General features: G+C 38.0%; 1 protein-coding gene across 1 annotated transcript in view; it reads right to left on the bottom strand.

The window, feature by feature from the left end:
- Positions 1-735: 735 nt before the first annotated feature.
- Dpit47 (DNA polymerase interacting tpr containing protein of 47kD) overlaps positions 736-13,072 on the bottom strand; it is a 33,851-nt gene continuing 21,514 nt past the window's right edge. The window contains exons 5-7 of the mRNA XM_072526247.1: positions 4,086-4,242; positions 2,127-2,288; positions 736-868 (exon numbers count right to left, since the gene is read on the bottom strand). Coding sequence (XP_072382348.1) covers positions 784-868; positions 2,127-2,288; positions 4,086-4,242 — 404 coding nt within the window. The 3' untranslated portion in view covers positions 736-783. The remainder of the gene's footprint in view (positions 869-2,126; positions 2,289-4,085; positions 4,243-13,072) is intronic.

Genomic DNA, 13,072 nt, shown 5'->3' with positions numbered 1-13,072 from the left:
CGGTATACAAGGAAGGTAACATGGCCAGTGCTACGCTTCAACCGTCTATTATTACCCCTGGTTTTACCCAAGGTACTCATTTTTATTCAGGCTGAGTCGACCTGGGGCCTATAGACATTTTTAAAATGTCTAGATGTTCTTGCCGGCGGTGGGATTCGAACCCCGGACCACCGGCTTGCGAGTCAAGAATCCTACCGCTTGCGCTACGCAGGCCCTCTGATCTGATCATGGTACTTACCCAGCTTTATATTCGTCAGAAATAGCAAGTAGAAGTTTTTTCGGCAACTCAACTAATTTTTGAACATCAAGTTCATTATTTGTTAAACTGTTTGTTCGGGCTGTTAGGCCGTTATCTTCTGAGATTAGTTCTCGACGTTTCGCCAACACTAGGGGTTGGCATCTTCTGGAGATGTTACTGCTTCGCTTGTAACCTGAAAATGACGTCATTTTCAGGTTACAAGCGAAGCAGTAACATCTCCAGAAGATGCCAACCCCTAGTGTTGGCGAAACGTCGAGAACTAATCTCAGAAGACAACGGCCTAACAGCCCGAACAAACAGTTTAACAAGTTAGACGATGGCCGTGAAAGCCTAACGCAATTTAAGTTCATTATTGATGTTCTGCAGTTTTAATAATAATTACTACAAAAATGTCCTCCAATCTACTTCTTCTTTATATTCCATTCTACCAAATATATTCAAAAATATATACTTGTATAAACAAACTACAAAGAGAATAATTTTTAATTTATTTTTATTAATAAAAAATATATAAAATAAAACCATTAACTTTCTTCCAAAAATCTTTTCTCGGCGGGACTATTTTTGACCAAAATAATAAAGGAAGGAGTTCCACCTCTGATAACATACCTTAAATAAAAAAAAAAGATTAATTCTTGTTCCTACCAATTCCGACTAATACAGGAGTGGTTTGACATTAAACCTTCGATAATGACATTACGTGAGAACTCAACAGCCGTCACAGAGTGCGAGAGAGAAAACTGACGCAAAGCAATCCTTGCATCTATTTTGAATTTGCCAGGGTTATCGACCACGTGACCTATATGACCAATGAGAAGGTCACGCGGTCGATAAATCCGTCCCATTAGAAAGAGATGCAGGGACTGCTTTGCATCAGTCAGTTGCTCTGTCGCACTGGGGGAACGCGACTGTATGGCAGCAGTCATTTTATTTGTATTATATGTCATATGTCTATAATTTCGACAGAGTCATTGTCGGAAACATACAACATACACATTCCTGCCACCCATTACAAACAGCTCAAACAAAACTTACTGTTGCAAACTTCCTTAATTGAAAAAAGAACAATAATCATAAATAATGGAAGTATATATTCATTAAATTTTATTAAAAACTTTCCATTTGTAAATATGCACTAATCTATAAACTACTATAAAATTTGAAACATAATCATCTAAACCGTTGTTTTGATTAATGTAATTTTATTTTGTTGATAAACTGCATGTGAACAATGATACAATTAATATTGGCTATATTCTTTATCCCAAACTCAGCTCAAATATCTAGAAAATTTAGGAATTATTGTGCTATGTTGGTCAAAATTTGACTTTCACTAAAAGTTAATATACAACAAAACAAACGTGCCAATGAATTGATGCTGCCATGACGTCATGTACAATAATTTAGGCGAAGATTCTCATAGCGGTGGGATTACACTGTCCAGCTATAGAGACGTCGAAAAAGAACTAAAAGATCAAGTATAAAGAGCAAATAAAATAGCAGGATTCCTTAATAACCGTAACCGTAACGCAATGGTGTAACCGACACATAAATGCGAGATAAAATCAAGATTCTATAAGGCCAGTATAAGATCAATAATGTCAGTGGAAGAAATGAGTGAATAGTAAATGAAATAGATAAATGAAAATGAAACAATCACATCAGTAGAATGGCGGACATAAAAGTCGTTAAATTAGCAAGGGACAAATCATCAAGTAGTAGAAGTATCGGCCGATCGCGCAAGGGATGGGGTGGCAATCTACCTCAGAGGCAACATACCACCAATGAACAAGCAAAATGACTTATATGAAGGAAGAAAATTCTGATAGTGAAAATACATTCTCAAAATAAACTTAAAAGTACTTACTCTTTGCATTTAAGAATCGTGCCTAGAAGTGTGCCATGTTCAACATGTTTCATTTTCTTTTGTGGTGTTTCGAAATAAATATTGAGTTGATCAGTTTTGTATTTTCTTTGATCGTCCCAATCAGGTGGATATTCAAATACCACACTAAGCTGATCAAAAAATCTAAAAAATATTTTGTTATGGGTTAGTTTATAATATAAAGGTCATATTATATTCTAGCAATACAATATTGTGGTTAATCCCCTTACTTGGAATCTTTGTTCCAAATCAATTTCTATTCTAGAATTGTTATTTTGGCGAAACCAATTTTACCCGATTCTAAAGACTAAGACAAAAATGATTTTACCCACTGGTAAAATCAAAGTACAATTATATAAAGTTATATAGGAAATAGATATACATGTTATAACTAATTAGTTTACAAGTTTACTCTAAATGGTAAGTGGTTTGAATGTCTTTAACCTACGTTTTTCCTGGGAATTGTCTAGGAGGTTAAGTGTAAACTGGTTTTCATGATCTTCTAGCTTGGTAATGTATGCCGTGCTACGTTTTAAATGACCTCCTGTACCATATCTATTTTAAGATCACGATGAATAATTCTGTTGTTGATGTACTACAGTGCATTGGTGATAGTTCGGAGGATTTTTGATTGGAACTGTTGAATGATTTTGATGTTGGAGTAAATAGCTGTTCCCATTGTTTTAACACATATGTCCAGATGGGCGTAAGTATTGCCTTGTAGAGCAATTTGTTATCCAGATATAATCTTGATGAACGACCCATTAACCAATACATATTTACTATAACCAATCTTGTATTCTGTTTAGATACGCTTGAAGGAGATGTGGTACCCTGTCAGCTTTGATAGAATAGAGTTTGGAAGTTGTATCTCGATATTTAATGACGTTACACCTAGCTGAAAAGTATGACTCAAGAACGATGTAAAAGCTATGCGGAAATTTCCTTTTTGGCTTGTACAGGAGGCATTAATACCACACCTTGTCAAATATCTGCCTAACGTCCAGAAACGCCGCTGAACAGTACCTCTTGGCCTCAAAATCGTCATTTATGTTTTACCACAATGTGAACATGTTGGATTGTTGAGTGATGATACCGAAATCCAAACTGGTGGTCTGGAATTAGATTTTTGATCCAGGGTTCGAGTCTTTTGACTAAAAGTTTTTCGAACAGTTTAGACGTGATTGGCAAGAGGCTGATTGGTCTGTAAGATGTAGTTTCTACTTGAGATTTTCACGGTTTTAGAATTATTATCTGAGATTGAGATACTGTACATTGATCGTTGAAGTAACCTAAGTTTAGTATGCATTTAATATAAACGTTATAAGTTTCATGCATTTGGGAGGTAATTCTTTCATCACTTTTCCACTGATCAAGTCATACTCTGGAGATTTTCTATCATTTAAATTATTAATAGCTAACGTGACTTCAGGTGACTAGGGGATTTTAATAAATGAAGATACGTCTACTGCCACAGGTGAATATATCAGATTGGGAGTAAATACTTCGGAGAAATGGCATCAGGCATGCTTTTTCTCCTAGTTTTCTTGCTGTTACTATTTGAATACTGAAACCTTTCAGCGAGTTCAACTTAAGTGTATCCTTAAGTGTATTCTAATGCAGTCAGATTCTAACAAATTTCATTTTTTTGGTGCTGGTGGTTCATTTTAAGGAAAAACACTAAATAAACTTCAATTTACTTACAAACAAATGAAAAAAACTGCCTTTTTGCAGTTCTACCGATAAATCATTACAATATACCGGTTTATATCGGTATATAGTAAATATTTATCGGCTAACGTTATAATTTTAAAATTATGCGTTAATTTTGGTGAACAGCGTATATTTATTGACGATATAATTATAGTATGTATCTGTAAATACTGAAAAATAGACCTACCAGAACCGTAACATATATTTAAATGTAAAGAAAATATTTACGTTTGGTTTTCGCTAAATTCCTGTATATAATCCATTATTTTATATTCCGGATATATAAATACTACAGGCCATACCAAAATACTATTTTCATCCAAATACACTCTATTGTGTACCAATTGTGGAAAACATGGTTCCAACTTATCTAATGAGAGATTTCCTGAAACAAAAACATTATTGAACATACAATAAAATACCACAGTTTCAAGAATTTTATAATGAATTTATTATTTATTATAGAGGATATCTTGTAATTAATTGGACCATAGCTAACGAGTTATACGCCACATCAAACACAGCGTTTGACCTCAAAACTATTTAACAAACTGTTGGTCGTTTTAATTTTTGATGTTCATTGTGCTTTAGCATTTTTTATGCCGGGAGTAACGTTAAATTTTTACTCTCTTTATCCTATGTTAAAAAAATTGAAATCTAATGAGAATTTTGTGTTGTTAAAGGTGATTTTCTTGAATTTACTAAATGTTATGTTTACTAATTCTGGTTACTAATAAATAAAATCAACTTATACTACCGAGCTCTTCATGGAATGCAGCAATATTTTTAAATATGGCATTGCAGGAATAGAATGGTTCAAAGAAGACAAGCATCATAAAAGGGCTCCTTTATACCCTATTACGAATTAAAATAACTTCATTAAATGTTTATTTGTTAATTAGAAGCTTAATTACATAATCCCTCAGGTGCCTCCCTAACCTGAGATATGATAAACACCGTGATATACAGGCCCTATAGTAAAGTACAGTATACTCCCTCTACAACGAACACGGTTATTACAAGTTTCGCTTATAACGAGGTAAATTAGATGTCCCGTAAAATTTCTATTGAACTATAACCCCCTACAGCGAAACAAATTTGGTTATAACGAGACCTAAGTGAACTATCAAATGATAGCGCTACTGATTACTCATTGTGGAAGGCTACCAAACGATTAAAAAGGCCAATCTTACAGAATCCACCAATTAGAAATACTAATGGTAGCTGGGCAAGAAGCAATATACAAAAGGCCAGCCAACAGGTTTGCTGACCACCTACAAAATACTTTTCAACCAAATGAAGAACAAGAAATAATTAACTGGGAGCTCCCCGAATAAGATGAAATGAAGATTAGCCCTGTAACTCCAAAAGAAGTATATTTGGAAATAAAAGAAAATATAAATCCAAAGAAAGCTTCTGGATTTGATCTGATTACTGGGGAAGTGTTAAAGCAACTTCCAAGGAAAGCTATAATAAAATTAACACATCTTATAAACGCTTCCTTTAGGCTGAGGTACGTACCAAAGTTATGGAAGGTTGCAGAAATTATAATGACACTAAAACCAGGAAAACCTCCACAAGAAGCTTCTTCATATAGGCCTATTTCGCTGTTACCTGTCATGTCTAAATTATACGAAAAATTACTCTTGAAGAGACTAAAACCGATTATAGAGGAAAAAAATCTAATTCCTAATCATCAGTTTAGGCCAGAGCAAGCCACTCAACGATAGATCAGGTGCATAGAATAACAGATATAGTAGAAAAAGCTCTAGAAGAAGGAAAAGTCGGTTCCGCAATTTTCCTCGATCTAGCGCGGGCTTTTGACAAAGTGTGGCATGACGGATTATATCATAAAATGAGATGCTACTTACCAAAACAATATTCTCAACTACTAGAATAATATATATCAGACAGATACTTTCGAGTTAAATATGAGGAAGCATACTCAGAATTAAGAGAAGTTAAAGCTGGAGTTCCACAAGGAAGTGTCCTGGGGCCAGTGCTATATCTGCTCTATACCAGCGATATTCCATCATTAGAACCTAACACAATTGTGACATTTGCAGACGACACATGCATTTTAGCAGTCGGACAAAACCACGAGGATGCAGCAACCATGCTACAGAACTCTGTTGAACAAATTAACATCGGGACCAAGCGATTGCGTATCAAATTTAATGAAACAAAATCTGTTCATGTCAATTTTACTAACAAAAGAGAACAACATATCCCAGTTAGTATAAATAGATACCAAATACCTTATAAAAATACTGCAAAATATTTGGGTATGACATTAGATTCCAAGCTACGTTGGAAAGCACATATTAAGAAAAAAAAGAGGAATTAGAAATTAAGTTCAGAAAGATGTACTGGTTGATGGGAAAAAAATACACTCTGTCTACTTATAACAAATTGTTATTGTATAAGCAAGTCTTTAAACCGATATGGACATATGGGATACAGCTATGGGGCTGTACAAAAGAAAGTAACATCCAAATTATATAACGATATCAGAATAAATTATTAAGGAACATCGCTAACGCTCCATGGTACTTCAGAAACTGTGATCTTCATCGATAACTCCAGATGGATACGGTTATCCAGACAATAAGTAAGTTTGCCGAGAGTCATGAACAAAGGCTCTCCAATCACGTGAATGTCGAGGCCATCAAACTCCTAGACAATGCCAACCAGATAAGAAGACTTAAGAGAACGAAGTCGTTTGAGTTAGTGCGTTAGTGCCTATAAGTGAGTGAAAGTGAAAAAGCAGAGCAAAGTGCGGCTAAAGTGTACACGTTAGCTAGTAGTACTATAATGTATTAGAGCCTAAGGAATATTGCTGAATGTAACCTTAGATAAGTTTTTCGTAATATTTGTATATAGAACTAACTTGCTTATTGATCAGAGTGAATGATCAGATAGCAATAATCATAAGATTCCTGTTGGAGTTTTATTAATTAAAAAAAAAAAAAGAAAAAAATTACGAGATCGAAAAATGTGTTTTTTTACATTTTTGGCCGGCCGTGGATATAAATAAATACCCTTTTTAACTGCCACGCAATAAACTTAACTGCCGCCCGCAATAAACTTCTTTACAATAAATACACAATAAATCACAAGTGTCATTGTGATACTGGACAATTTAAAGCAGTCAAAAATGAATGACTTCTTCCAATTGCAGAAGCAATAGTTTATGTTATCCTTAAAAATACGCTTTATACATTATGTAGTTGGAAAAAAATGTAAGTACAGATTTTTTGTTTTAACGTATATCATTAACAATAAAAGTAAACAACTTTTTTTCAAAAATGTCATTCAAACAATATTTATTAGCATCTTATATTGCTCCGAATCGCTTCACTATAGGAAGTTAATGTTTTAGAAAACTACATATTCATAAGTATTATTGTTGTTTGATATAACGAGATCGGATTATAACGAGGTAATTAGGCTGCCATTTCAGCTCTCGCTATAGAGGGAGTCTACTGTACTACATTATTAAAGTTTGCATTGTTAAGTGTAAATGAGTTATGTAAACTTTTTCTTCATCGAAATTGAAAAACGCTTTAACAGCTTAAACACAGCTTAAACACGCGCGATGACGCCAAAAGACTGCCGGCAACATGGCGATCGGTGCTTCAGCGACCTCCCGCGCCAACTGATTTCACTCAGAGCGTTTCCGCTCATACCGCGAGAGTATAAAAGCAGCTACACATAGTAAAACCAGTCGTCAATGGGAAGTAGGCAGATTGAGGCCTCAGTGCCGTTTGACGATTCTCATATTTCTGGAGAACAAGATACTGGTACGTCACGAGTGAGGGGAGTAGGCAGATTGAGATCCCGAACTCTTTTTCTTCTTATTGCGCTGTCTCTTTTAGAGAGTTGGCGATCCAAATGGCAATTGTAGCTTTGAAAACTGCTGCACGAAAGATTTCTGTCAAAGAATATATATATATATATATATATATATATATATATATATATATATATATATATATATATATATATATATATATATATATATATATATATATATATATATTATAGCATTTCAAATCATCCTGTATGTATTAAAACACCGAAATATTTTCTCAGTCCTTTTGTGTCATTGGGATGATTGATAATATTGTTGTGAATTTATTAATTGTTAAGTCTTTAATTTATAATGTCTTGTTCTTATCTTAATTCATTAAAAAGCACAATGACTGATATTTATTTATTTTCACTAAACATACATAATTTATTAAAAAGCGAACGTAACATTTTATCGCGAGCGCGTCGTCCGAATTAACTGTCCCTTCCAAATAAAGTTCCGTTATTATATACCAGTGCCGTTATCTCGAAAAATCCAAAACCTTCGATGGCGAAACGGTAAAGGCAAACTGGATTTCCCTCGCACTGGTTCTGGAAGGTCGCTCAGGTAAATCGAGGCCTCTCGTAATCTCTACAACATATTAGAATAAAAACATGTTTTAAAGGTTAAAAACTATGACTCATATTTTTACGTAACATTGCCCCCCTCTCAAAAGATGGTTCCTCCTGGAACCTTGTTGGGACTAGAACTGGAACGGTATGCTGGTATCGGCAACTGGACCCTCTTTTACAACTTCCAGTTGTATAAAAATGACAAGGGACGGTTTTCTCTCCGCACCAGTAACTATGCGGATTGCAACAGACTAACACCTGGACTTCGGTGTCTTTAAAGATCTCCTCCACCATATTTCGGATAACTCTCCAATCTAATTGGCGGCACTCCAACTTTGGCATGGCTAACTTTTGCACGTCGGACTCTAGTACGTGCCCTCTCAATTGAAGTAAGGCTTCCCATACATCTCGGTAGGTAGGTTGGTCACGGGCAGTGTCTTTTGTTACCAGGTAGAAAAGGTAACGTGATGCATCTTGGAGTTTCAAGGTTTTACCGGGAGCTGGCACTTGGCATTGAAGTTCTGCAACTCGACCAAACTTCCTTCGAAAGACGGATGCCAACCCTGGTGCGTCTTTGATACTGGCCGGGATGGTAAGGGCCAGCGAGTAGTCATCGGGGAGCGCGAGTAGATCTTGCTTTTCTTCAGTGGTAACACCATGTCTCGCTTTACCGGTACCTCCATAGGCACCCATGAATTCCTCAAACGTGAGGTCAGACACATCTTGGACTTGGTTTACTTCCACTTCTTCATCTACGTCGTGGTCACCTTCGAAAGATGCCAACCGGTTATGGTGTACTATCATCGGTTTTCCCCTCGGAATCTTGCTTATTCGGTAGATGACATCGTTGATCTTCTCCATGATGAGGTATGGACCTTCCCAAAACTGCTGCAATTTGGGAGAACAACCTTTTCGCTTCTTGGGATTATACAGCCATACTTTGTCGTTCTTCTTAAAGCAACCCTTTTCGGCTTGTGTATCGTACCGTTTCTTCATTCGGTCGCTAGCGATCTGAAGGTGGGAACGGACCAACTCATGTACATCGTCCATTCTTCTTCGTAATTCGATCACATAATCTTCACCTGCTACATCTTCTCCAGGTCGACACCCAAATTCTAGATCACAAGGTAGTCGCATTTCGCGTCCGAATAGGACTCTGGCTGGTGTCTGGCCCGTTGATTCGTTAACAGCAGATCTGTAGGCCATTGTGAAGAACGGAAGGTATTGGTCCCAGTCTCGCTGATGATCGGACACCATCTTTGTCAAATACTTGCCAACTGTCCTATTCATTCGTTCTACCATACCATCCGATTGCGGATGATACGCGGTAGTTCTTGTTTTCTTCATGCCTAGTCTATCACATATTCCTTGGAATAGATCACTTTCGAAGTTCCTGCCTTGGTCACTATGGATCTCCAAAGGCACTCCAAATCGGCTGATATATTCTTGGATCAACTTATCTGCAACGGTGGCGGCCTTCTGGTCTGGAAGTGCGTAAATCTCGACCCACTTAGTGAAGTAATCCATTACTACCAACATGTACTTGCCCCCATTTTCACTTTCTGGAAATGGCCCTGCAATGTCCAAAGCTATTCTTTCAAACGGGCTTCCAACATTATATTGTCTCATAGGAGCTCTCCTTTTCCGGTGAGGCCCGTTACTCGTAGCACAAATAGTACATTTCTTACACCAGTCTTTTACGTCGTCGGAACTGTTCATCCAATAAAACCGTTCCCGAATTCGCTGAAGGGTTTTCCTTACACCAAAATGCCCTCCCGATGGACTGTCGTGTAACTGACGAAGTACTTCGGCTATTCTGCTCTTTGGGATCACCAACTGTCTTCTCTTCTCTGAACCGTCATCATTTTCCAGGACTCGTTTAAGCAAGCCATCTTCGATGATAAATGAGTCCCACTGGGCCCAATACGTCTTAACTACTGAGCATAGGTTTGATATTTCCTGCCAAGGTGGTCGACGGTTTTCCTCTTTCCATTTTCGGATTTTCTGTATAACTGGATCTCTCTCTTGTTCTTCCCTTATCTTAGTAGGCGTCCAGTCGTCGTTGACAATCGTCGTTCTTAGCACTGCTGCTTCCTTGGATTCCGTTTTGTTGCAGTGGGGACACTCTGCTGGGCATGGCCGTCTGGAAAGAGAATCAGCGTTTCTGTGGCTAACTCCGGCTCGGTGCTCAATCTTAAAATCGTATTCTTGGAGTCGTTCGATCCACCTGGCTATCTGACCCTCTGGATTCTTAAACTGCATCAACCACTTAAGGGCGGCATGGTCGGTTCGGATTAAAAACTTCCTTCCATAGAGGTATTGATAGAAGTGCTCTACTGATTTCACTACTGCCAGAAGTTCTCTTCTCGTGACGCAATAATTCCGCTCAGGTTTTGAAAGAACTTTACTAAAATATCCGAGGACTCGTTCCTGTCCTCCTTGAATCTGAGACAGCACTCCTCCAATTCCCACATTACTTGCATCTGTATCTAAGATGAACTCTCCTTCTGGCAGTGGATACCCTAAAATTGGTGCTGTTATTAAATGCTTTTTCAAGGTCTCAAAGGCATTTTGGCAGTCTGTATCCCAGCGGTAATCTCTTGCTTCCTCCGTAAGTCGCGTTAATGGCTTAGCGATATCTGCAAACTTCTTAATAAACCTCCGGTAGTAAGTACATAGTCCAAGAAAACTTCTCACTTGATGTTTGTCAGTTGGTTTTGGCCATTCCTTAATGGAATCGATTTTTCCCTTATCCACGGCCACTCCTTCTTTACTGACTATATGACCCAGATAATTGACTTTACCTTGAAATAGCTGGCACTTCTTGGGGTTTAGCATCAATTGGGCAGCTTTAAGTCGATTAAAAACGTTTTCTAAATTCCTCAAATGATCTTCAAATGTCTCCCCCAAGACGATTATGTCATCCAAATAAACCAGGCATGTTTTCCAAGATAACCCTCTCAACACATTTTCCATAAGCCTCTCAAATGTCGCAGGAGCATTACAGAGTCCAAATGGCATAACGTTGAATTGCCACAATCCAGATCCTGTGGTGAAGGCTGTCTTTTCTTTATCTACTGGGTCCATTTCTACCTGCCAGTATCCAGACTTCAAATCCAAAGTGGAAAACAATTTACTTCCAGCCAATGTGTCCAATGTGTCATCGATCCGAGGCAGAGGATAACTATCTTTCTTGGTAACGTTGTTCAGCAAACGGTAATCCACACAGAACCTCGTCGTTCCGTCTTTCTTCTTAACCAGGACCACCGGAGAGACCCATGGGCTCGTAGAAGGTTCTATCACCCCGTCTTTCTTCATTTCCTGAACAATCGTTTCAGCTTCCTCTCTTTTCGCCTGTGGTAATCGTCGAGCTGTTTGACGAATTGGCTTAGCATTACCAGTATCAATTTTATGCTTAACAACACTAGTTCTTCCCGTCTTTCCTCCTTTCGGCACGAAAATATCGCGATACTGCCGAAGAAATTCCCTTAATTTCCTTTTCTCCATCTGATTTAGAGACTGTCCTGCGACTGCAACCATTTGGTCGAATTTATCGTTGGAATTATCAGATGTTGTCGCCTGACGGATTATGGATGTCACAGGTACACAAGTTCCTACTTTTGTCTCTTTCTTTATGGTCACTGGGTAGTCGTTGACATTGATAAGTCTCACAGGAATTTCCTTAGCCGAAGTCACCAATTCCTTTCCAATTATGATTCCACGGCCAACCTCATCGTCGTGGTTCCAAGGCTCCATCATAACAGGTCTCCCTTCGTCCACAAATCCCTGTAGCCGCGCTACTATGATCGTTTCGCTTCTTGCAGGCACGACTGTATCTTCTGTAATGGCTGCTTGCACAGTGTTGTCATTATGTGGATGGAGAAATACCTCCTCGTTGCCAACTTTGATTACCTTATTCTTAAAATCCAATTGGAATCCATGCATATTCATTACGTCCATTCCTAATATAACATCCTCTTCGATGTCAGCAACTATAACAGTATGGACGAACTTTTCTGCTCCAATTCCCAATTGTACCTGGATTTCTCCATGAATGTTGGCATTTTCACCTGTAGCGGTCCGAAGTCGCAACCTCGTTGGTAACAGTTTCTTTCGGCTGTTTATAACTGTCGGGCGTATGATGGTTCTGGTCGCTCCGGTATCCACCAACAACGTATGCTTTTTACCATTTATGTCTCCATCTACATATACACTATCTTCACGACATTTCAAAGAAGCTATTAGTATAAGAGGGTCTTTGGAAGAGTTCCGGGTCGAAGCTGCCCCCCTAAGGTTGACTCGTTCTGGTTTTCCTGATGGTGAGTTTCTTGATTTTATGGTCTTCTTTTTCTTGCATGTCATGCTTTTCATCAAATTAAAGAGCTGGTCAAGTTTATCTTCATCTCCTTCCTCTTTTACAGTCCTAACTTTACTGTACCCGCCAGAGGCCTGCGTAGCTGACTCGTATTCGAGGGCGGCGGATAGGACATCAACCAGCGTCTTGTGACGAGCTAATCGCAGTGTTCTCTGCATTTCATGATCACGAAGACCATCAATAAACGTTTGAACGGCCAATTTTTCCATCATGTCTTCGGGAGCTGTTGGATAAGCATATCGTACTAATCTGGCAATATCTACCTCATATTCTTGAAGAGCCTCATCTTTCTTCTGTCTACGATTTTTAAGCTGTGACTGATATACATGCTCCAAATGTTCGTGGCCATATCGCATATTTAACCTCTTCTTCAGTTGTTCGAAATCATCGGTCTCCTCTACGGCTATGGTCTGAA

Source organism: Diabrotica undecimpunctata, chromosome 3, assembly GCF_040954645.1.
Source record: "Diabrotica undecimpunctata isolate CICGRU chromosome 3, icDiaUnde3, whole genome shotgun sequence".
Taxonomy (NCBI): domain Eukaryota; kingdom Metazoa; phylum Arthropoda; class Insecta; order Coleoptera; family Chrysomelidae; genus Diabrotica; species Diabrotica undecimpunctata.
This window is presented reverse-complemented; position numbering and strand designations above follow the sequence as displayed.